The sequence below is a fragment of the Armigeres subalbatus genome, chromosome 3 (genome assembly GCF_024139115.2).
Source record: "Armigeres subalbatus isolate Guangzhou_Male chromosome 3, GZ_Asu_2, whole genome shotgun sequence".
Classification (NCBI taxonomy): domain Eukaryota; kingdom Metazoa; phylum Arthropoda; class Insecta; order Diptera; family Culicidae; genus Armigeres; species Armigeres subalbatus.
Genome location: NC_085141.1, coordinates 416,467,308 through 416,491,637, shown reverse-complemented (window position 1 = coordinate 416,491,637; position 24,330 = coordinate 416,467,308). Strand labels below are relative to the sequence as shown.

At 40.6% G+C, this 24,330-nt stretch overlaps 2 protein-coding genes and 1 long non-coding RNA gene across 5 annotated transcripts; 1 reads left to right on the top strand and 2 right to left on the bottom strand.

Moving 5' to 3' along the window:
* Nucleotides 1–2,807: 2,807 nt before the first annotated feature.
* LOC134227269 (exosome complex component RRP43-like) lies at nt 2,808–5,069 on the bottom strand. 2 transcript variants are annotated; one of them, XM_062708641.1, is made up of 3 exons: nt 4,913–5,069; nt 4,053–4,853; nt 2,808–2,859 (listed from the first exon to the last, which is right to left on the bottom strand). In XM_062708641.1, exons 1-3 carry the CDS (start codon nt 4,930–4,932, stop codon nt 2,823–2,825), a joined length of 858 nt encoding a protein of 285 aa, XP_062564625.1. In that variant the 5' UTR covers nt 4,933–5,069; the 3' UTR covers nt 2,808–2,822. The 2 variants fall into 2 exon arrangements, with proteins under 2 accessions (XP_062564625.1, XP_062564624.1); XM_062708640.1 differs by lacking the exon at nt 2,808–2,859 and adding an exon at nt 3,539–3,641.
* A 5,177-nt stretch (nt 5,070–10,246) lies between these two features.
* LOC134227268 (G2/mitotic-specific cyclin-A) lies at nt 10,247–13,785 on the top strand. Of its 2 annotated transcripts, XM_062708639.1 has the most exons (6): nt 10,247–10,496; nt 10,575–10,927; nt 11,363–11,979; nt 12,052–12,256; nt 12,738–12,985; nt 13,052–13,785. In XM_062708639.1, the coding sequence occupies exons 2-6, from the start codon at nt 10,730–10,732 to the stop codon at nt 13,239–13,241; spliced, it is 1,458 nt and encodes a 485-aa protein (XP_062564623.1). In that variant the 5' UTR covers nt 10,247–10,496; nt 10,575–10,729; the 3' UTR covers nt 13,242–13,785. The 2 variants fall into 2 exon arrangements, with proteins under 2 accessions (XP_062564623.1, XP_062564622.1); XM_062708638.1 differs by having other exon boundaries at nt 10,247–10,927.
* A 410-nt stretch (nt 13,786–14,195) lies between these two features.
* Nucleotides 14,196–15,151, bottom strand: LOC134227271 (uncharacterized). Its single transcript, XR_009983642.1, has 2 exons — nt 14,593–15,151; nt 14,196–14,529 (listed from the first exon to the last, which is right to left on the bottom strand). It is a non-coding gene; the product is annotated as an uncharacterized LOC134227271 (long non-coding RNA).
* Between the last annotated feature and the right edge of the window lie 9,179 nt (nt 15,152–24,330).

Sequence of the window (24,330 nt, the reverse complement as noted above, 5' to 3'; positions counted from 1 at the left end):
AAAGGCAAAAAAGGAAGATGTGTTTGGTTTCACTAGACGTCATGATTCTTCTGCATTTGCGTTTTGTAATTTAGAGAAAATTCTTTCGACTTTGTCTTGTCTTGGAAAATCACAAAGCGCGTCTGAAAGATTGTGGGGTGGAAAATCACAAAGCGCGTCTGGAAAACTGCTGGAAAAGTGGTTGTGGTTTGGAAAATCACAAGTGCGTTTGAAAACCGTTGGGAAACGACGCACTTTGTGATTTTCCAAACCACAATCCTTTTTCTAGCGCACGTCCAGACGCGCTTTGTGATTTTCCGAACTAGAATCCGTTTTCCAGCGGAAGTCCCGCCGCGCTTTGTGATTTTCCAAAACACAAACCGTTTTCCAACGGTTTTTCAAACGCAACGATTTTTCAAACCACAACCACTTTTCCAGCGGTTTTCCAGACGCGCTTTGTAATTTTCCACACTACAATCCATTTTCCAGCGGTCTCTCAGACGAGCTTTGTGATTTTCCAAACCACAATCCGTTTTCTAGCGGACGTCCCGACGCGGTCTGTGATTTTCCTAACCACAATCCGTTTTTCAGCGGTCTTCCAGACACGCTTTGTAATTTTCCAAACCACAACCACTTTTCCAGCGGTCTTCCAGACGCACTTTGTGCTTTTCCAAACCACAACCACTTTTCCAGCGGTTTTCCAGACGCGCTTTGTGATTTTCCACACCACAATCCATTTTCCAGCGGTCGTCCGGACATGCTTTGTAATTTTCCAAACCACAATCCGTTTTCCAGCGGTCTTCCAGGCACACTTTGTGATTTTCCAAACCACAATCCGTTTTCTAGCGGACGTTCAGACGGGCTTTGTGATTTTCCGAACTAGAATCCGTTTTCCAGCGGAAGTCCCGCCGCGCTTTGTGATTTTCTAAACCACAACCACTTTTCCAGCGGTTTTCCAGACGCGCTTTGTTATTTCCCACTCCGCAATCCATTTTCCAGCGGTTTTCCAGACGCGCTTTGTGATTTTCCACACCACAATCCATTTTCCAGCGGTCTTCCAGACACGTTTTGTGATTTTCTAAACCACAATCCATTTTCCAGCGGTCTTCCAGACACACTTTGTGATTTTCCAAACCACAACCACTTTTCCAGCGGTTTTCCAGGCGCGCATTGTTATTTTCTAAACCACAATCCATTTTCCAGCGGTCGTCCAGACGCGCTTTGTAATTTTCCAAACCACAATCCGTTTTCCAGCGGTCTTCCAGACACGCTTTGTGATTTTCCAAACCACAATCCGTTTACTAGCGGACGTCCAGACGCCCTTTTTTATTTTCCAAACCACAGCGGTCTTCCAGGCACGCTTTGTGATTTTCCAAACCACAATCCATTTTCCAGCGGTCTTCCAGACACGCTTTGTGATTTTCCAAACCACAACCACTTTTCCAGCGGTTTTCCAGGCGCGCTTTGTTATTTTCCAAACCACAATCCATTTTCCAGAGGTCTCTCTGACGCGCTTTGTGATTTTCCAAACCACAATCCGTTTTCTAGCGGACGTCCCGACGCGGTCTGTGATTTTCCTAACCACAATCCGTTTTGCAGCGGTCTTTCAGACACACTTTGTGTTTTTCCAAACCATAACCATTTTTCCGGGGGTTTTCCAGGCGCGCTTTGTTATTTTCCAAACCACAATCCATTTTCCAGCGGTCTTCCAGACGCTTTGTGATTTTCCAAACCAAACCACAATCCATTTTCTAGCGGTCTCCCAGACGCGCTTTGTGATTTTCCAAACCACAACCACTTTTCCAGCGGTTTTCCAGGCGCGCTTTGTTATTTTCCCAACCACAATCCATTTTCCAGCGCTCTTCCAGACACACTTTGTGATTTTCAAAGCAACAATCCCTTTTCTAGCGGACGTCCAGACGGGCTTGTGATTTTCCGAACTAGAATCCGTTTTTCAGCGGAAGTCCGCTTTGTGATCTTCTAAACCACAACCACTTTTTCAACGGTTTTCCAGATACGCTTTTTGATTTTCCAAACCACAATCCGTTTTCAAGCGGTCTACCAGACACGCACTTTGTGATTTTCCAAACCACAACCACTTTTCCAGCGGTTTTCCCGACGCGCTTTGTGATTTCCCAAACCACAATTCATTTTCCAGCGGTCTTTCAGACGCGCTTTGTGATTTTCCAAACCACAATTCGTTTTCAAGCGGACAGACACGCACTTTGTGATTTTCCAAACCACAACCACTTTTCCAGCGGTTTTCCCGACGCGCTTTGTGATTTCCCAAACCACAATCCATTTTCCAGCGGTCTTTCAGACGCGCTTTGTGATTTTCCAAACCACAATTCGTTTTCAAGCGGACAGACACGCACTTTGTGATTTTCCAAACCACAACCACTTTTCCAGCGGTTTTCCCGACGCGTTTTGTGATTTCCCAAACAATAATCATAATCCATTTTTAGCGGTCTTTCAGACGCGCCTTGTGATTTTCCAAACCACAATTCGTTTTTCAGGGGACGTCTCGCCCCGCTTTGTGATTTCCAAGACCACAATCCATTTTCCAGCAGACGTCCCGCCGCGCTAAGTAACATTTTTTTTATGAATTAATTTGAATAGCGCAATCAATAGCTTTCATGTTGTTATGTTGATTGCGCTATTCAAATTAATAATTCATGAAAAAAATGTTACTTAGGTCCTTTTGAAAAGTTAAGCGAGAATTCAATAATTAGCACATTAACCCCTCGAATACAACTCACCTTTTGAAATCAGCGTCAGGGACCAAAAAAGTAACTTGCCAGGATCGTCAAAATGTGTGACCCCAAATGGCCGGAGCGAAATGTTTATGACAACAGCTCTCCGTGGTTGCGTGGTTGAATTCTGACAAGAAGAGGCCGAGTAAATAAAATAACTTACTCAAACCCCACAAATAATTTTAATATTTTTATCACTGAGTAATTGTATATAAATTAATAAAGTATATGAATCGTCGAAATTTATTTGACATGCAGAAGCTTAGGGTAAAATCAGCAGTGATTCAAATCGTTCGGGGCTATCAGTTTGAATATGAATCTGAAACATTTATTTTCCCAGCAGCTGTTCTAGATTCATTTTTTATACCAGTCAAATGTCAAAAAATAAAACTGGTATAACGATCCGTTCTATTTTCTGCAGATTTGAACCACGATTGAATCACGAGATTCAAATATTTTCCAATTGTTTTGGTGTATGAATGCGTCCATTTCATCTACGGATCAATCCACTTTGCAATTACGGCGCCTTTCTTGGCGCCAACATGATGATTTCATTTAATTGAAAATTTGAAAAACATAAATAGAACACTGCTGGGGAAACCAGCGAGTTTGTTCTATTTGGCTCAAGATTCAAGCTAGAATAGTGGTCGAACATTTGGAATGAAACTGAATCACTCCTGATTTCACTCTTACTCTATAAGGGCATCTTTAATAAGAACATTTTCAGTTAGGGTGACCAAATGGTATCGTGAAGGAGGACATGCCCTCCTTTTCAATGAAAAATCAAAAGGCCTCCTTTTGGGCAAAAATGTCCTCCTTTTTTAGATATTTCGCCATTGACCCATCGAACTGCCTTTTGTTGAACGCATCGCATGGTACGTTTCTTGAATATGTAACGCAAAGAGCAGCCTAGAATGGTATCGAAATCTGAACTCATCAAAACCGTTCATTCAAAGTTAATTGCCTAAATTCCTATATTCCTATATTACGCCACCCGGAGTGGAAAATAATTGGAAGAACAATCATCAATAGCAATCGATCAAATGGGAGATGTTTTGCAGAACTGTCGTGGACAGCGAAATAGACGTAATAGCCGAAAAGAATGGAGACTTAATAGTTAAAGAATACTTAGGTCGGGAAATAAGACAGATCCTAAATTCCAAAAACGTGTATCACAGAATTTCCTTTTCAGATTTGTCGAAGCAATCTATACCACGAAAATAATTGGATATCGATATAGATGAATGATAAATTACTCACATGGACTGTTCTTTTGTATCTATTCCTAAACAATATATGCATTTTAAATTAACTACTTACTTTCGATTCTTAACCATCTTTCGTATCAAACCCCTCACAGACTTTTCCCTTTTCATTGCATTCTCAATGCATTCGTCGAGCAGTTTCTGCTCCAGCGGATCGCCACCGCTCTTGTTGATGTAACTCAGGGTGGCATCGCAAATCGTAATCGTAATGGTCGATGTGGCCAGTGCTTCCTCCTCCGCCGTCGGATCGGCAATAATTCGACCACCAAACACCGCAAACGATGTCGTCACTGGGATCGATTTCAATTTCAACGCAATTCGTTCACCATCCTCATCCACCTCGCGTTCGTCCGTGTCCGGATTGTGCTTAACCTGCGGCAAGCGGAGGGTATGCAGCGCGGCCACCAAAGCCACCATCGACGCATCGAATATGCAACCATCGTGATCCAGGCAGACCAAATCGCAGTATAGTGCCCATACCAGTTGTTCCTTCGTAATGCAAAGATCGTTCAGATTGACGCAACCTGAATTGATAATAGCGTCGGCTAGTGAGCAGCTGTACACTTGAGCCTCTTCGCTTGGTGGACCAGGGCGATACTTTGGCGACGACAGCGGGGATATCTCAATGTTCGGGACCAGGTAACCAGTTTCCGGTGCGACCGGCTTCGGGGGCGCCAATTCGGCTTTGATGCCACATACTACCGTAGTGTTTCCTATCTTTACGATTGCCGATCCGTCTGCCGTTTTGATAGAACCGAAATTAATAGCTAACGGTCGAAGGTCTCCAATTTCGCGCCCATCCGGTCGGATGTTATGTTCCAGGTAGTCCTTGTAGTACTTCACCGGGTGAATTTTTCTGGTAAAAAAGCTCACTAGAAGTCATAATTCATAACTCAAACCAAACAATAGACTTACTTGTACGTCTTCAAATCCATCAAGAAATGCTGAATTTATAATTTATTTTAAAATTACTTTAAAATACAAAACTGAAAAATAAAATATAATGAACTACATGTGAGTTATAGTTTTGTTTATTTTTGGTATCAATTTTTAGGTTATGATAATCCGATAAACGTCAAAGTTGTTTATGTACTAAAAAAAATTTCAAAATTAAACTGCACGAAACTGCACGAAAACTTTACCCAAATTTATTTAAGATGTTTCCTCAAGCTTATTTTTTCAAAAGGGCCTTAGTAACAATTTTGACGAAAAAAAAACAAGGAAAGAAGAGGCAGGTGATTGGCGCTTTGATGTTGCATGAAGAAGAAGAAGCAGAAAGATGATATTCGAAAAAATCTCCAAGGGAAACCACACGAAGAAGTTTTTAAATCTCTTCTCAAAAATTCTAGAAGCAATTTAATTAAAAACGGTATTGCCTGATTTTCTCAAAATTGGACGCGGCGAACCCTATGAAAGGTACCACCGCGCTTTCTGCACCCCGTTTACTTGATTCTTATGGGTGAATAGCTGGGTGGTGCGGATAGAAACGATTTGGTTGTCAAACTGAAGCCAAAAATTTCTATTGTGTCGGAGCCAAACATTGAAGAATGTGGTTATGTTCGTTTTAGATCTTATATTGAGAAGTATTGTAATAATTTAAGGAAAATAAAATAAACTTAGTGTTGCATTCTTTGTAACAAATATATTCACATTATATTTCGAGTGGAAATTTAAGGAATACAACTAAAAAGCACTATAGTTACGAGATTTCACAGCTTAAGATTCGGATTCAGCAGCTGATTGGAGCAGGAACGTATGTACCAATCGTAAAGTCATGTAGAGCCTCGCGCATTTGTGCGCCTTCATGCAGCATGGGAAGAGAAATTGAAGAGCGGGAAATGTTTGACAGCCGCGTAACTGCAAAATAATTTTGCTTATGCGATTGATTTCAAAATATCCCGCAACTCGCTTGAGAGCAGAAAAGCGGCTCTATCCGCAGCACCCAGGTGAATAGCATTGCGGTGTATCGTTTGGCGCGGCCGTACCTTAAAAATTTCGACAGTCATTCGCCGCGTGAAGTTTTGTGCAAGTACCCATTTGGGAACATTACAAACGCCGCGCAGTGTATCATATCCAGAAAATCTGACAATAAGCAGTACGGGGTTGGACTTTTCTTCTATTGTATAATAAACACAATATTTCTATTCGAAATTTTATTTTGTGATATTACACTACACAGTATACACTGAAAATATTCTACACGGTTCTTTAATATTCCTTTACACGTTAATCGAACGTGTTATTTCAATTCAAAAATTCAATAACATTCCACGTTAAAATGTTGAGAAATGGTATTGAATCGATACCACTGGATATTTCTACTCAATATAACGTGTTTTGCACATCGTTGTCAGTAGTCACTTATTTTGAACAGTGTTCTGACACGCGGTAGAAGACTATCATTAAAAAAAAGTAATCATGATTACCAAAGTTTCTGCAATGTGCGAAATAAACAAGATCTAGGTAAATTTGTTTTATTCTCCGGACCTACAGCAAAAACCAGAAAGGTATGTTTATAATCAATTTTTTTCTGGATGTTTTTCTTAAGTTCAATTTGTATTACAGATCCCACCATATCTCGAAAGTTCTAAGTACAATCGCACAGCTGAGGAGTACCAAGTGTTATTACAATAATGCTACAAGTGGAAGCCTGTTTTGTTGTCTATATGTTTTTGTTTTCTGGAATCAAATGTTCTCAGAACAATCATGTTCTGTTTCAGTGAGCATTCAAAAGGAAATAACATACATATATCAATAAATGTTCATGTTGAGAACTACCAATGTGTTTAATTTGTTTTATTAGTAGTTCCCTATATGATTCGAAGAATAAATTAATCATTATTTAAAACGAGTATTTTCGCATAACACACAATGAATCCACGTGATAAACACGTGAAATTATCATACATTTTCTTAAACTGTCTACGGCATTTTAACGTGTTTCACACGTGAGATCATAATGGGATTCAAATCTATTGAACGATTTATTTTTTGACATTTGAGACTGGTTTTACACGTTGCTTCAATATGTATCTCAAATAGTGAGGATTCACGTGTAAAACCAATAGCATGGGCGTGTAGAATATCTTCAGTGTAAGAAAAGTTCAACTCCGTTCTGCTTACCGTTTTCAATTAAATTGCTTATTTTTTGAGAAGAGTTTTAAAAACTTCTTCGTATGGTTTCCCTTATGGAGACTTTTTCAATTATCATTTTTCTGCTTCTTCTTCTTCATGCAACATCAAAGCGCCAATCGGAAAGAGATGCACGGAACCCCAGAACTACCCAAATGTGTGTTGTTTTCACTCAAAATCGTAGTTTGGCCCAATAACCCAATTTTGAGTAAAATGATCATATTCTCGCACTACACTCTGAAATAAATCTATGCTAAACGCGTTTCTCCTGGTTGACCCTAGATTCGTTTATGTGCAGTTTATAAGCTAGTACGCTGCTGAAAAGTACTGTGCAAAAAGATACACTCAGCGAACTGGACTAACGAAATTCATAACTGGCGCCTTATGAATCTTCGACCAATTATTCCACCAGCAGTGATTCTTATACGCAGTTAACTTCCCGAGTAAAGGTTGGTATCGTGTTCAAAAGAAATTTCTTTTTCTATCTCAATCACATGTTAAATTCCGTTCACTGAATCGGAAAAGTAAAGAATCGAAACAAAATTCATATAGCAGTATCCACATGAAAAGAACAAAAAAAAAATTGGCATTTGTAAGGTTCCCACGCAAAGTAATGGGGGCTGTCACTTTACTTTCGGAAAAATATTCTGCTCGATTATTCCGTAAGTAAAAGTGACAATTTGCTCCATGCAGATCAGTTGTCAAAATTCCTCTTGGTAATATTGAACAAAATTCCGTAACCTCTCTACTTTTTAAGTCGATACTGGCCTTAATCAAGCGACGATGAGCGTGTGGTCTACATACCGGCCTCCCGACCCCGACATCCATGGTTCCAACCCAGTCTGCCGTACTTTACTTTTTTTTTAATGAAAATCGCCATTCATAAGGCAACATATTGAAATTCATACCCGTTCCTTGTGGCAAATTTGAAAATCATACGTCCATTTTCATCAGTGATAGGACACGGAATGTTACGGAATGATTCCGCTACTGAAATTCCGTAAGCAGTACGGAGCTGAAAAGTAGTCTGCACCCGTCCCTGCACACGATTGACAACGGACTTGTATGTCTGTTCTCTGTGACAAGTGATATATGCCACTATATTTTTTAAACAAGTTTCATGATACTTTCAAGGAATTTTGTCATATATTTACGAGGGGTGCGCCACTTCCACGATGAGCCGTAGATGAAGCTTCCTTGGCACAAAGATTTTCGCGATTAGAATGATTTTCTTTGCGATGAAACTTTTCACCTGCGATTAGCGCGATTAATCGCGATGAAAGCGCGATAATGATGCGATAAACGCGTTGACAGCACGAAACTGCTCGAAAATTTTGACTGTCAAAAATGACATTTCTTGCTGTCCGATATTCGATCAGTATATTTTCACAACAATTTCACTTGAGTTGACGGAGTTTCGGGTCCTTCCGGTGTGTTCTCTGCTGCTTGTCTGCAGTTCCGCGTTTCGTTAGTCCCTTGTTTGGCTCTCTAGAGAAAATGCGAGCTTCTGACAGTGTCCATGTTCCGGTGCGTTCTTCCCTGCTCGCCGCAGCTTTCCATTTGGATATTCGGTTCCATTTGAACAGAAGACCTAAGGTTATAAAAGTGTTTGTGTTCCGGATCTTAAATTGTAAAAAAATGTCCGAGCTCACTTAGCATACTGTTTATTCCATACCATCACGTAAACTACATTGTTAATTTAATAGATCGTTTTTCGCTAATCGTCCGTGTTCGGAAATATGATTCACTCGTACGAGATCCACTGAAACATCTACTGACATTGGGACGTTTGTGGCCAGTCCATACCACCGACGATTAGGAAAGCGCTTCCGAAGCCGAATTTTCTTATCTCCATGCCGCTAGGGCATTTGCCGGCAAAAGCGAGAAGCCGATGCCCAAGGACGTTAATACGTTGGTGTCCTTGCGGGATTAAAATTTACAGTTGTCACCGATGCCACTGAATTTACCTACTCGAAATAAACAAAACATGTTTGGTTGGTTACTCTGGTAACAATGGATCGAAGTTTACGATTCGAGCAATAAACAGTTGCGATAAAGCGCGATGGGGTGCGATTATGCGATTCATTTCGCGATTAGTTGCGATAATAAAAGCGATCGCTTTTCGACCAGAATTTTATAAGATCTGGCAGCGATTAAGTGTGTAATGCAAAGTGGCGTCCCCCTCGTATATTTATGTGATTTTGAAACATTTTAGATTTCTTGAATATTATTGATATCAAGAAATATCAACACCTCTCGTACAGTGGATTCCATTTGAAGTTTCCGACACTCAGTCTGCTATTGAGATTGCTGACAGCTCACATCGGCTGGCCCAGCTGATTCCAAACTCGATGAAAATAATAACAAATAGCCGTCGGAATGGCTAACCCAGATGGTGCAATTGTTCACGAACCTGCATTTCCAGTCACAGGGCTTCAAATTTGATAAATTTTACCAGGTGGGATGACTGAGTTGAAGTTTGTTTGTTGTGGTTTTCATCGAGTTCTGCGGAGGAAACCCAATGATAATAAAATGGTTTGCTGTTTTTCCGTTACAGTGAACGTTCGCTAATTGGGGTTTTTCTAGTTGGGGCGCTTTTTAGTTGGGGGTTCGCTAATTGGGCCGAAACCCAATTAAAAAGCAGCTAAACGTCAGAATGTGATGTCAAAAACGCGTTGACGTTTTGTTTCCGTGTTTGGCGGGATCGATATTTTCTGGCGCGTAAAATTTTTCTTTGTTCAATGCAAAAAGTAAACAACATTGACGCTTGTCAAAACGCCCCAATTAGCGAACGGCATTCGTTAGTTGGGGTGAGGTTGTGCCCCAATTAGCGAACGATCACTGTATTTTCACACCGGGCTTAGCAACCTCTATACTTCTTATTTGCTCCGCAGTTTTTTAAGTTTTTTCTTTTCTCGCAAAAAATTACAGGGGAGATCAATTCCGACGTGTAAATCAGCCTTTACTCACTTTTCGGGTTATTATTTAATTTTCAATGAAAATGAGCCAAGTTATACGCAATTTTGAGTAATATGAGGCTGAAAGTGTTTATTACACCGTTATTGTACTAAAGCTATCCGTTTTTAGTACGCAGCTTTCGGTTAGCGGCGGGCTCGCTTTCCAGTGCAGCTGTTGGATTCGGATCAAAATCCCTCCATTTGAAGTGAAATTCTTACAACGAAAGGAAGCATCGTTCGGGTTTACGAGGTGAATTTTGTACTTCCAAAATTGTTTTTCCTGCAAAAAAGTTGGTGTTTTCCGCCTCTCAGCTAAGTGCGTAGTTCAAAATGTGGATTTGAGAACTTTTCGGAGCAGAAATCCGTTCGTTTCTGCGCTTGCTTGAATGAAAGGATCATCGGCTAAAATCGTAAGTATCGGATCAGTAGCGTGAGTTGGAGAGAGACAGCACTAGCGAAGGTCCCGAAGTATCCCCTCCATTTACCAGAGCGAGATACAAGACGGACAAAAAGTCAACGGAACACAGCGCAGCGCAAATAAAACAAAAGTCAAAAATCAATCTGGACGGCTGAAATTGCGATTCGGGGCAGAGGCTGCAACGGAAACAATAGACGTTTGAAAAACAATCAAAAATCGGCAGGAATGGCGACATTCAGAATCCACGAGGATTTGGAAAAGGAGAATCGTGTCCTCGCAGCGAAGAGTGCTGTTATCGGCGGTGTTACTGCGGGAGGCAAACCGCAAACGCAGCAATTCCAGCAGCAACGGTCAACATTTGGCGTGTTGAACAATCTGACAAGCAATGGACGAACGGAAGTTAACTTAGCAGGGGAGAAGGCGGTAAGTTTTTTTTGTTGGTGTTTATCTTCGCATTTTGTAGTGGTATAGAAGAACCCTTCCGTTCCCATGATATTATTGCGAAATAAAAATTTGATTTAATAGAAGTCACAAACCACCTATGATTAGGTCTTATAGCATGTTTGGACTACGATCAAAAACAAAGCAATGAATTCGAACCACCATCAAAAGCCGATAAACAAGCTTTCCGTTTGTAAAGTAGCCTAACTTCGTTTTTAGAATTTGCTTTTTCCTTATAAAAAAACTTGCATTTTTCTGAAAGTTATTTTCTTCATGTTCTAACAATGATATTCCACTTGATTATTATTTTATATTAGTTGAACGCATGTCACGTGTTACATTTCATATTTGGAAATGTATTGAATCCAAATGCATTTATTCGTTCAATACTTATTACATCTCTATGCATCTCAATAGGTGTTGAAAGATCCCAAGCTGAAAATCAAGCCAACTGCAATCGTCAAATCCAAACAAGATGAAAACTGCGCTGCAGCTGTTGTACAAGCAAAGGTTGTTGTGCCGAAACCAACCAATTTTCAAGTATACGATGATTCAAAGGAGAATGAAACGTCAGCATCCAAAAAAGACGATTCCATCCTCGAAGCCAAAAGAGCACCACTTCAGGAGCTCAAGAATGCGGAACTGCTGGAAACGCCTATGTCGGTGGGTGATAGTTTTTCGCCCATGTCGGTGGACAAATCCGTCATCCAGGTAGACGACAGCTCGCTTGTGCCACGAAATGATCGCGAACGCTTTTTCGAAGTGGAAGAATATCAGGTCGATATCTTGGCTTACCTCAAAGAGGCAGAAAAACGGCACCGTCCAAAGCCGGCTTACATGAAGAAGCAGCCGGATATCAATCACTCAATGCGAACCATACTGGTGGATTGGCTTGTGGAAGTTTGCGAAGAGTATCGTTTACAAAGTGAAACTCTATGCCTAGCAATTTCCTACATCGATCGATTCCTCAGCTTCATGTCGGTTGTTCGCGCCAAGCTACAATTGGTTGGGACAGCTGCCATGTTTATCGCTGCGTGAGTATAAACTAAATTTGTTATTTAGGCAATTAACAAACCCCTGATTGATTTATCGTTAAATTAATTTAGGAAATACGAAGAAATCTACCCACCAGACGTCGGTGAATTTGTGTACATTACGGACGATACGTACACCAAGACGCAGGTGTTACGCATGGAGCAACTTATTCTGAAGGTACTAGGATTCGATCTTTCCGTACCAACCACCTTGGTATTCACTACTGTCTACTGTGTAATGAACGACGTGCCAGAGAAGGTGAAAAACATGTGCATGGTAAGTAGTCTTGATTTATGTCAGCTTAATTGTGGAAAGTTTGTTTACTGAACGAAGTAGTACCTAGTAATTGACAATCATTCTGCTAATAACGCTACCCGAGGTGGGGTAAGGGGGTACTCAAAGTATACCCGTTTATGGACGACCGATACTTTCGAACAAATGCAATTTGTTCGAATCGCTTATCCGATTTTTAAAAAAGATGAATTTCCAAAAAAGAGCCTTTCTTTGTTTACTTTCTCTTTCGGTTATTACAAACCTATACTAACCTTTACATCGGATTTTTTTTTATCAGAGATCTGAAGAAAAGTCTCGTGATGAGAAAATATTGCAACTTATGCAACACTATAGATATTAGGGATATAGATTCTCTCATTTGGACTTTAAGGGATTTGATTTGCTGGAGTAAACGAAAATGTGCATCAACTTTCGTTCGAATGTAAACAAGAACATGGGTGACACTTTTTCTTTCCAATTTTAGTATCTGTGTGAATTATCCCTTCTGGATGCTGACCCATTCCTGACCTACTTACCATCAAAAATATCCGCTGGTGCTTTGGCCCTCTCCCGCTACACGCTCGATCTACCCATCTGGTCACGAATGTTGGAAACAAATACTGGCTATCAACTGGAAGACCTGAAAGATATCATTCTAGACTTAAACAAAGTACATCAGAAAGCAGAATCCTTACCACAGCAAGCCATTCAAGAGAAATTTAAGGCAAATAAGTAAGTTATAACCGTAAAAAATTGAAATGATCTCGTCCTAAAACATTTCCTGTTTTTTTTATGAAGATACATGCGAGTGGCCACCATTCCAGCCAGCGAGTTGTCTGAGGAAACCTTCGACAAGATGTGCAAATCGTTGGCTGCGATAACATCCGCTGCTGCCGAAGCGGAAGTCAGTACATCTACGGCACCTGAATCTACCCTGAACCACAACGATTCAATGCGAGAAATGATGTCCTCGTTGCTGTTCGTCTAGTAGAGATGCAACTGAATCCAACTCCCTACCTTCTATCGACTGATTCTCCTTCCTCGTTGTTTGTGTCCCGCTAATTTCCAAATGTTTCTTTTTATGTTGTATTTCTGTGTACATTTTTTCTACCAGATTATTTGCTAGATTCCTTTTTATAATTTGTTTATGTTGATTTTAAACGCACTCTACAAGACCGCAGCATATGCAAAACATTGACGAAATAATATTTCATTATAAAAAATCGCCTCAAGTTAATGCGCTACTATGGGCAGCACTGGAAAAAATAATGATTATTGTATTTAACTAGCATGTGTAAGCTTATAACAAATATGGGTATGATTACTTTTATTTTTTAACCTTTGAGTTATCTACGCTAGCACCTAAGACATTAGGAATACTAAACGGAAGGAATGCAATGATTTCTCGAGCCACCAGAATTCCACGGCGTTCATCCCCGCCGAACTTTTAATGGAAACATAATGTACCAGTCAAGAATCTTTATTCCTTAAGCTTGTGTAATTTATAATTCAATAAATTAGTCGAAATGTAACTTTTGTTTCTAATCTTTAGAAGAAAGTAGTTTGTTTTTTTGAAGCAAATTTATTACAAATACACTGACGCACGACGAAGGATACACACTGATTGAAGGCAACCTGTTTGGTGAGTTTCATCGCGTTAGTCTACAAACTAAGAAAGTTCAAAATATATTGGCTAAACGATACTAACATAAAATTACGCTTAGAAGGGTGTTATGAGATTAGAGTTAGAGAAAATATCGCATGATAAGCTACGGTAAGACTACTTGACAAAGTAAAATAATTTATTATTTCTAAGACAATTTTATTAAAAATATAACCAGAACAAAGTGACAAAACAATAAAAGACAATAACACCTTTTTTAGAAAATTCTACTGGAGTCGACTATTTCAAGAAAGAAAATATCCACGGTTGTCAATGTAATTTCAATATAAACCCTATTTTATTCATTTCAGTTTAACAGAAAAACATACATAATCATGCGGCAAAAGAGTTATATTCAGAGAGTTTTTTCCTCGGCTTGTTTCATACTCCTTTGCATGTCGTTTTTCTTTTGCTATTGTTTTTATTTGTAAGATAATCATTCAAATATCGCTTTTAATGTCTCTTACTTTCGTTTGGTATTAGTTTGTTCCACAATCTTGTTCTACCACTAGGTAGTTTAGTATCCTTGGCCTGCACATAGTAATCGGCTTAATTTTATTATTTTCTATCCTAATAGTCCATCAGCTCTAGGTCTCATCTAGGCATGGCTGAACTGTAATGATGAAAATTTTATTAGCATCCCATTCCTCAATATATGTATTACAAGCAATCTTACCGTTTTGCATTTACATGTGAATACAGTTCCTTTATCAATTATCGGGATTCAGACGTCATTTCCCAACTAACATTTTTAGTTCTATAACGGTGTAGAAAACCATTATTTGCTTGACATGACTTTTTTATAACCAACATAAAACAAAAAATGTTACTGGTGTTCTATTCTGCTCCGTAATTTTATCCTCCAAACTACACTTATCCACTCATTATCGTTAAATCTAGTTGATTTTTTACAATATTATATTTACATATTCCCCATCCTCTGGAGCTTCGATCACTTTAACTTGTCACTATCTGACTGTTTATCTTAGTTAAATATAACAATCTCTATTCATAACATAAAGCAGATTTCTCGCTGTACCACATGAAAACTGTTTTCGCTTTGGCTTCAAGGAAATACGAAACGATGATACAACATCTAAAACGGCGGTACCTGTTGCAGGTTGCCAGCCAAAATAAAAAACCGTCTGGTTTGTTTCAATGACTATGGACTAATGACATTTTATTTTATTGAACATTTTAAACATGATTGCTTTGATGAACATTATATATTATGGGGCACTGCGCCGAATGAACTCTTTGACGTTTGAGCGGTGCCCTGTTTACTAAAAATGAACACCTTTTTATATATCGAATTCATTCTAAATGAATTTCGGCACCGCTCAAAAGTCAAATAATGAACCTATGCACTGCCCCATGGTCCGAATGAACACAATGACGTTTGAGACGGGCGCTGTTTACTAAAAATGAACACTTGCATGAACTCGATGAATGAAAAAGTATTCATTCTTAGTAAACAGCGCCCGTCTCAAACGTCTATGATGAACTCGGTGCATTGGACCATAGGTTGCTTTGTTGCACGTGACAGGGATCAACGTTACAACACTCCTCCTCAACGAAGTAACCGATTAACGGTCGGTGTCTAGATGGCCTCGGACTCCGATTGCGTCCCGATGTCGCTCCAACTTCACACGCTCTAATGGCTTGGTCATCAGATCGGCTTCCATCTTTTCGGTCGGTAGGTAGTGTAAAGCGATGATTCCTTGCAGGAGATCCCGGGTAAAGGCAAGCGTTCGTATCCGACCATCTTGATACAGGATTGGTTGTCCTCCCAAACGACGATCGGAGATGGTGATTGCTCGTCGAGTTATCCCAGAAACTTGCGCATACACAGCAGTTCCTTGCAACCCTCGGCCAGGGCCACAAACTCGGCCTCTGTGGAAGATAACGCAACACAGGTTTTCTTGCAAGTGCCCCAACTTTAGGAATCGGGAGTTGTATTTTTGGTCCCCTTAATCTCCGGCCCAATCTGCGTCGACAAAACACTCCAGATCTTCGCTTTCGGATCCCCTTTGTCGATTTGAGGTACATCAGTACCCGCTATGCCTCGGCACAGTCCCGGTTGGTTGGCCTCGATACCTTTCTGCCGAGCAATGATGTGCTGAGGTAGATGTCCGGACGTGTGTTGACCGCGACGTACAGCAAACTGCCCACCAAGCTACGGTACGACTCATTAGTTGGCAGCTCTTCCTCCTCCTTTTGCTTTACGTAAGCTGGGTTGATTGGAGTTTCAGGCGGTTTGGCGTTTTTGTGCCCGAACCGCCCCAAGAATTTGTCGATGTACCCGGCCTGATTCAAGGTGTAGTGACCGTCTTGCTTTTCGATGCGTATTCCAAGAAACAATCGTAGAAAAACTTGAAATGTTTCGCCAGTGCCCTGGTGATCGCTTCAAATTCCTTGGTAACTTCGCTTACCATTTTCTTCCTTCATGTACAGGCAGGCGTCAGACGACGGGTGGAATCCCATTTTCTTGAAGATGTCGTCTGTTTTCCGGTTCCAGACACGTGCCGACTGTTTCAGCCCGTAGATACTGCGTTTCAACCGGCAAACTGTTCTGAGCCGTCGAATGTGCTTCGGAATGTGTACCCATGTACGGGATCCAAACACTTGAAGGTGGCCAACGTCCGGATTTTGGTTATGCCACAACTTGTACGGAGTGACTTCTACAGATCTTGATAAGGCAATATTTTGCAGGTTCAGCGCTTCCGTAGCAAGGTTCCAGTTCAGCGTCGAATAGAAGGCACCTACTCTCCTCGATGAGGTAACGGTTTCGTTGTGGACTGTAAACCGCCGCGAATTGTGCCTTGATGCCTTCTCGTTGGTAAAACGAACGAAGTCGTTCATTGGTGTACTCTCCTTCTTGATCGGATCGCACCTCCTTTGGCTTACGACCAAATTGGGTTTTGGTCGCCTCCACGAACTCGATGATCTTGTCCGGCACTTGACTTCTATTTCAGCAAGTACAACACGCAGAACCTCGAAAAATCGTCGATAATGGTTATTAAGTATCGCTGATGGTACTTCCACCGGTTCGCACACGTCCGGTGCACGAGATCTAGAGGCGCCTCCTATCGGGATTACGACTCCTTGGGGAAAGGCGTACGGGTGCTTTTACCCTTGCAGCAACATTCGCAGGCTTCGTTCACATCGCATTGAAGGATCTTTAATCCGGCGACGGTTTCGCTTTTCCATTTCGACAATCGCATTGGGATCACGGTGTCCAAACTTGCGATGCCACTCATCATGCTTGCAGCCCTTCGGATGGTTTCCGTCAGCCAGGAGGATGACTTCGCTTGGTTGTTTCAGGTAATACAGACCTCGTTTGAGCGTTGCCATGGCAGCGATTTGGTTTCCATGCATCACCCGACAACCGTTGTTGTCGAAAATAATAGTTGCGTTTTTCCGCACCAACGACGGTATGGCTTGTCGCGCCCGAGTCCACGATCCAAGGCTTTGTTCCGTTTTCAGTTTTGCTTCCGCAGGCCACCGTCAGAAATTCAAACGACACGGTGCTCCCCTGTTTCGGTGTAGGCTTCCCGGTTTTACCCAACTTAACTTCCTTCTCATTATCCCGTTGATACTGACGGCACTCCTTCTGAATGTGACCCAGCTTCTTGCAGTAGTGGCAGGCCAGCGGCTTCTTCATTTTCCCTGATCCAACTGTCATCGCGGAATCCGATCCGGATCCTTGCTTCTTTGCTGCTTCGTCCAGAAGCTTCCGCTTGACAAGCTCCAGGGTGAGTTCGTCGTCCGATCGGCTTTCGAGGGCGGTAGTCAGGGTGTCGAACGAGCTTGGCTTCAGCAACGAGACCTTTGACGTAAGACTGACCTTCTGGTGGTGGTTTTGAAGCGCCAAGCGTCCAAGCTTCCTTCGCGGTATTCGACGACCGGATCAACGCATGTTGATTGTCCTCGATTAACAATCCGATAGTCGCCCTGGCCTTGGCGTCTCCAGCGGCCTAAACTGCATCCTCTCCCGTTGCCGGTTTCTCACCTGGTGTCACATAGTGCCACAGTTCTTCCCGGACCAGCTTGAGTAATTGGCGTTGTTCAGCTTTTGCAGACTGAATCGGCTTTCGTCCATTTTGCCTTTCAGAAAATTCGGTTTATTGATTCGGCTTGTGAAAAAATTATCCGCGCAGGCTTATAACCTGTTGCAGGTTGTCAGCCAAAATAAAAAAAACCGTCTGGTTTGTTTCAATGACTATGGACTAAAGCAACGTACACACCAGTCAAGCAGTTTGACGAACATTGACTCCGCCCCCAAGAAAACGCTTCGGTTGCTGCTTTGTTTGAACTAGGGATCCTATAATGAGAGATATGCAAATACTTTTCCAGACGATTTAGCAACGCTGTTACTTTTGTAAGCAAACGCTTCCAGCACTTCCCGCAGCGCAAAATGTTGAAACTTGTATATGACTTTGCATTTGATAACAAATTGGAATATGTTTGTCTGTCCACTAACAGTGTTTAAATAAGCATTATCACTAAAATAAAAGTTCAATACAAATAGGCGAAACACGATACATAAACTAGGTTACTTCTACTCGCGAAAGTAAAACAAATTGTTTATTCGATTAAACTTTTCTTAAAATCTATCTCAATACCTCTCAACCTCGTCTCAATCTGCATCAATAACAACGTTCATTTGGCTCACGTTTTGACAGTTCTCAATGCTCGATTGGCTTACAATGGCCGCTTTCGCATATCTCTCATTATAGGATCCCTAGTTTGAACGTATGTGAAGTTGTTCGAACAACCATTTGACAGTTGGCGTCTCGGTTGGAAAAAATTAAAACGGTTTGATTTTGGTTTGAGTTGTCGGGGGTGGAGTCAAGGTTCGCCGAACATGTTTGAGCATTTGTAGTGAAGTTGCACAAACCCCCATATATTTTTTGATGGTTGGTGCTCAAGTTGGCGCTTCGGTCGTTCGTGTGTGATATTGTTAGTCGAATAAATTGATTGTTCGTGCCGGTGTTGGTAAAACCGCAGACAGACGTTTATGTTCATACATTTGAATTCGATTTTCTTGTGTAAATTTTCAAATCTAAATACGTTGGAATTGCATAGCATGCTAGCGCCGCCTACACAACTTATTGCTACATGAAAACTGACGTTTTGCCGTATCGCCTTCCACAGTTCTACCTCACCCCCGTTTGCCTCTCACCGAATAATGGAAGCAAAACAGAAACAAGATCTTTCCGCACGGCTGCAAAAAAGCATTTTTATCTGCAACTTTATACAATCGAATTTTACAATGTAACTGAGCGAATCACTTTACTTGCAGTTTATGCCTTGAGTAAATGATTGCAAAGCTACGTATATATATATAAATTGTGAGCTGTTACCATGTGTCCGGAACTTTCGCTTAGGTTGTTTTGAATCCTTTAATATGCGTAATTTTTTGTTTGCGATTGTACTTCGAAAACATGAGTCTGGACCGAGAATCGTAGATTTTTATTGCAAAACCAACAAATAGTGCATGTAGGACATGAAAAAGAATCTAAAAATCAAAAATGAAATAACCCCTCCTGAGTCGCAAATACTATTTCTGGCGTGTTGATCGTGCCATTTGTCAATAGTGATGTACAAAAATCAACAGCGCACGTGGTCGTGATTCAAGCTTTTTCATAAAAGAGTCCCATCGAGCAGATCCAAGAAACTAAAAAATTCTGACGGAATCGAAAATCAAAACAGAAAAGCAAATAACGAATGCTGCTTTGACATGTGGCGCCATCTCTTCGCTTATTGCTACTTGGCAATCAGGCGGCCATGTTTTTTACACAAGTTAATGAGTCGAGCTTGAACGTCTGTCTGCGGTAAAACTTGATGGATGTTTGAATAAACGAGAGGTGGAGTCAATGTTGGCCAAACTGCTTGACCGTGTGTACGTTCCATAATAGGGCACTGCACGGGCTGCCTTGTATCTTTCTCGCTGCAAAGAAATTAGAAAACAACAAGGCCAAAATTTATGAATAACGAAGGAGAAAGAGATGTTTCCGTGCAGTGCCCTATTGTTATGCAGCATACACACCAGTCAAGCAGTTTGACGAACATTGACTCCGCCCTCAAGGAAACGCTTTGGTTGCTGCTTTGTTTGAACGTGTGTGAAGTTGTTCGATCAACCATTTGACAGTTGGTGGCTCGATTGGAAAAAATTAAAACGGTTTGATTTTGATTTGAGTTGTCGGGGGCGGAGTCAAAGTTCGCCGAACATGTTTGAGCATTTGTATATTATGGAACGTACACACGGTCAAGCAGTTTGACCAACATTGACTCCACCTCTCGTTTATTCAAACATCCATCAAGTTTTACCAACAGCGACACGAACAATCAATTTATTCGACCAACAATATCACACACCAACGACCAAAGCGCTAACTTGAGCACCAACCATAAAAAAATATATGGGGGTTTATGCAACTTCACTACAAATGCTCAAACGTGTCCGGCGAACCTTGACTCCGCCCCCGACAACTCAAACCAAAATCAAACCGTTTTAATTTTTTCCAACCGAGCCGCCAACTGTCAAATGGTTGTTCGAACAACTTCACACACGTTCAAACAGAGCAGCAACCGAGTGGTTTTCGTGGGGGCGGAGTCAATGTTCGTCAAACTGCTTGACTGGTGTGTACGTTGCATTATAGGTTGCTTTGTTGCACGTGACATGAATCAATGTACAACAGTACCCCGTTTGGCATAAGGACCGTTTGGCATAATTTGTATGCGGTGTTAAATTGAAGACCGTTTGGCATAATGGCATTTGGTACGCGTACACCGCAAAATTGTGAATATATCCTGCTGCAGACTTGTTTTTCCCAATTCACTTCATCACTTTTCACTTCCTATAAATTATCCTTCTTTGAATCGCGAGCATTTCTTTCATCTTTGTTTATTTCGATGTATTTCACGATAGCAAAGCTTCTATTGTTTTTCCTGTAATTTACCCTTCTTTATTGCATGTGCAGTTCTTTGACTTTCAGCTTTTCATGTAATCGTTAACCTTGACTCAAGTAGGCTGAAATGTTAGATTAACGACTTTAAAGGTACAGCAGCAGTGCCTTTCTCTGCTTTGTTCTCTCCGAGGCAGCCAAGTAGGTTGCGACGAGACGGACGCAATGAGAAAACAGAACTGTGCAATAAAAATCCTATTCGACTAGATGCTGATGTCATATTAGAAATTTGGAGACAGTACTCGTCGATAGAAAATCCTTCCGCACGCGATGGCATATGAGCAAATCAAACCACCTTCCTTTTGCCAGTGGAGAATATCAGCTTCTACACTGATATTCTTCCCTCCCCCTTCATACGGGGAGCTTGGCGAAGGAAGGTCGTGCGATATGTACCATCACAAATATTGTCCTCCGCTCGCTTTCAAATCGAGTTCTATAAAAAAAAAACATTTTTCATGACTGCCGTATCCTAAAGGAACTATCAATTTTATACTTTCGCCTCTAATTCTTTCATGAACATGTACGCAGTGCCGTAGCGTGGGGTTGGCCGGGTTGGCCCTCGCCAAGGGCGCCAAGCCTTAGGGGGCGCCGAAATCCAGAACTTCGTTATGGGAAATGATGAAAAAATATTCCCAAATTCACTGGTTCAAAGGGATTGAAATTAAAGCTTTTATCAGACAATTCCCATCGTGGACTACATCCGTAATCAACTGTTTGTATAATTTCTGGAAGGTCCTTTTCCGTCTATAATTGATACAGGTATTTCAACGTCGGCTCATGAAATATGTTAGCCTTAACTTGAGAAATTTGTACCAACGCCTTCACAGTATTTTTCATCATTTACCTGACTAAATAGGAAGAGCAAAAAAATAGAAAGGAACAGGAAAGGCAAATAAAAAGGAACATTGAGTAAGCTTCTGAGAAAGGAGCTCCAGATGAGGAATACAATACGGCAAAGGATAAACACAGAGCAGACTGTAAATTGCCGGCCCTCCTTTGCCGTGCGGTAAGATGCGCGGCTACAAAGCAAGACCATGCTGAGGGTGGCTGGGTTCGATTCCCGGTGCCGGTCTAGACAATTCGGATTGGAAATTGCCTCGACTTCCCTGGTCATAAAAGTATCATCGTGTTAGCCTTATTATATACAAATGCAAAAATGGTACCTTGGCTTAGAAACCTCGCAGTTAATAACTGTGGAAGTGCTTAATGATGAACACTAAGCTGCGGGGCGGCAATGTCCCATTGTGGGAATGTAATGCCAATGAAGAAGAAGAAGAAGACTGTAAAAAACGCGTAAATCGAACCCATATAGCCAATATAGTTCACTCCAGAGCATGTTTCTGCTTGATGCAGCTAGGTCCGATAGCGACCCAGCCACCGACCAGCAGTTGGATTTTATTGGCCTGCTATAGCAAGGAGGTGAACTCACAAAAAAATTGCCATTATTCCACGCCCTAATGGATCTACTCTTTCTCATTTGTGTCGTTGAAATTGTAAAATTTCTAGAAAAGTAATTTCCAGAATCCTTCTGGCCTTTGAGTAATACTTACTTTTTACACAGACAAACAGACGTAACACTAGAGAAAATACCATCGACCATGACTTTAACGATCAATTTGAATTTGATTGATTACGCAATTCACAACTAGAGGCGCTAGTGTCGTAATCCTTCAGGATTGACATTTCACTCCAGCGCCTTCTGGTGACGATGTCATACGAAACATCGTTTCGTGTAACATGCTCGCAAGATAGTGGTAGAAGATTTGAGCGATAGATTTTTTAGAAAAATGTTCAAGCTGTTACGTCTGTTTGTCTGTGCTTTTTATCTATTGGAATATGTACACTATGCTTAACAATGCTTGAGAAATTAATAATGCAAAAATTCACTAGGGTAACCGTACCTTGGAAAACGTCCACTTGTGATAAATAAAAAGTTCGTGAGGTATTTGATCAAATTGTGAAGAAATTTAGCTCTCCAGGTAGTGCATATTTTTCTGACTGAGGTTCACCATAACCGTCACGAGTATATGATCCCGGTTAGAAGCCGTGATATTGATAACAAAACATGATATGAACTTATTTGAAATAAGAGTAAAAATAACAAGCGAAGATAACAAAAAATTGCACCAAAAAGTCATAAAAATATCAGGTTTTGCTATTAACAAGAACAAACTAATAGCTCAAGATATTGATAAGTTCTTGTTAATAGCGAAACCTGATATTTTTATGATATTTCGGAGCAAGTTCATATCATGTTGTGTTATCCATATCACGTTTTACTATTAATGAGCTATTATCGTCTATCCGGGATAATATGCATTAGGGAAGATCCATTAATTACGTAACGCAAAAATTGGCCATTTTAAATCCCCACCCTTCCATGTCACACTTTTCGTATGAAGCATCCAAAAATTTTGTATGGATTGTTAATTTTTTTTTTCGATTTTAATTTTTTTTCCAAGAGACCCTTGGGAAAAATGGGGGAAAAAATAATATTTTTAAATAACTCCGGAACGCAATGAGAGATTTGGCTAATTTTCATTAGCGAAAAATTAGGAAGGATTCCGCGTCGAATGCAACCTGTTGCAAGCAAATCGGATAATGCTAAGTACAAAAAAGTTTGTCTCATATTTTTATGTACACACACACATACATTCATACATACATACATACTAGACCTCTTCATCAAAAAGTATCAAAAATTCAAACAGTCAGCCCAGAATCACAATTCTTATGCTAAAATAAGTCTCCTGTCAAATTTTCAGCTAATTCGGATGAAATTTCGAGGTGGCCCCAGTCGATTTAGTGTTTTTGGGCTATTTTCAATATTGGAAAAAATCTAACAAGAGATATAAACGTCGAAAACTATCGCAAAAACCTCTAGACGGAAGCTTTTGGTGTGCTCTACAAGTCTTGGGAACATTGCGATTCGTTCCGTTCACGTTTTGTACATGTTAAAGAGATTTTCAAGCTTTTAAGTGCATAAAAAAATGTTTCCCTCAAAAGTCGTTGTACTACAAAATTATTCAGTTTATAACAATTGATTGTTAATTTTTTATATTATTATTCCTCTTTTTTCCATAAAAATTTGAGTAATATAATTGCCCATGTGCGATTTACCGTTAAATGTTAAAAAATCAAAAGCTGAACATTTGTCATAAATTTGCACGTTAGGATTTCTGCAAGCAAGTTGTTCGTACAAAACATAAATTAAATCATATGATATTTGATGCTTACAACAAACGACTTCCAAATTTAGTTAATTTCATCGTATGTCTGCATGCTTTTAACATTCAGTGCATCGTAGTAACAAGTGAAATCGAAGCTTCTTTGGTTGAACAACTTGTTTGAAGAAATCTCAGCGTGTAAATTTATGACAAATGTTCAGCTTCTGATTTTTAAGAATTTAAATTTCAGGGAAAAAAGAGGAATAATAATATAAT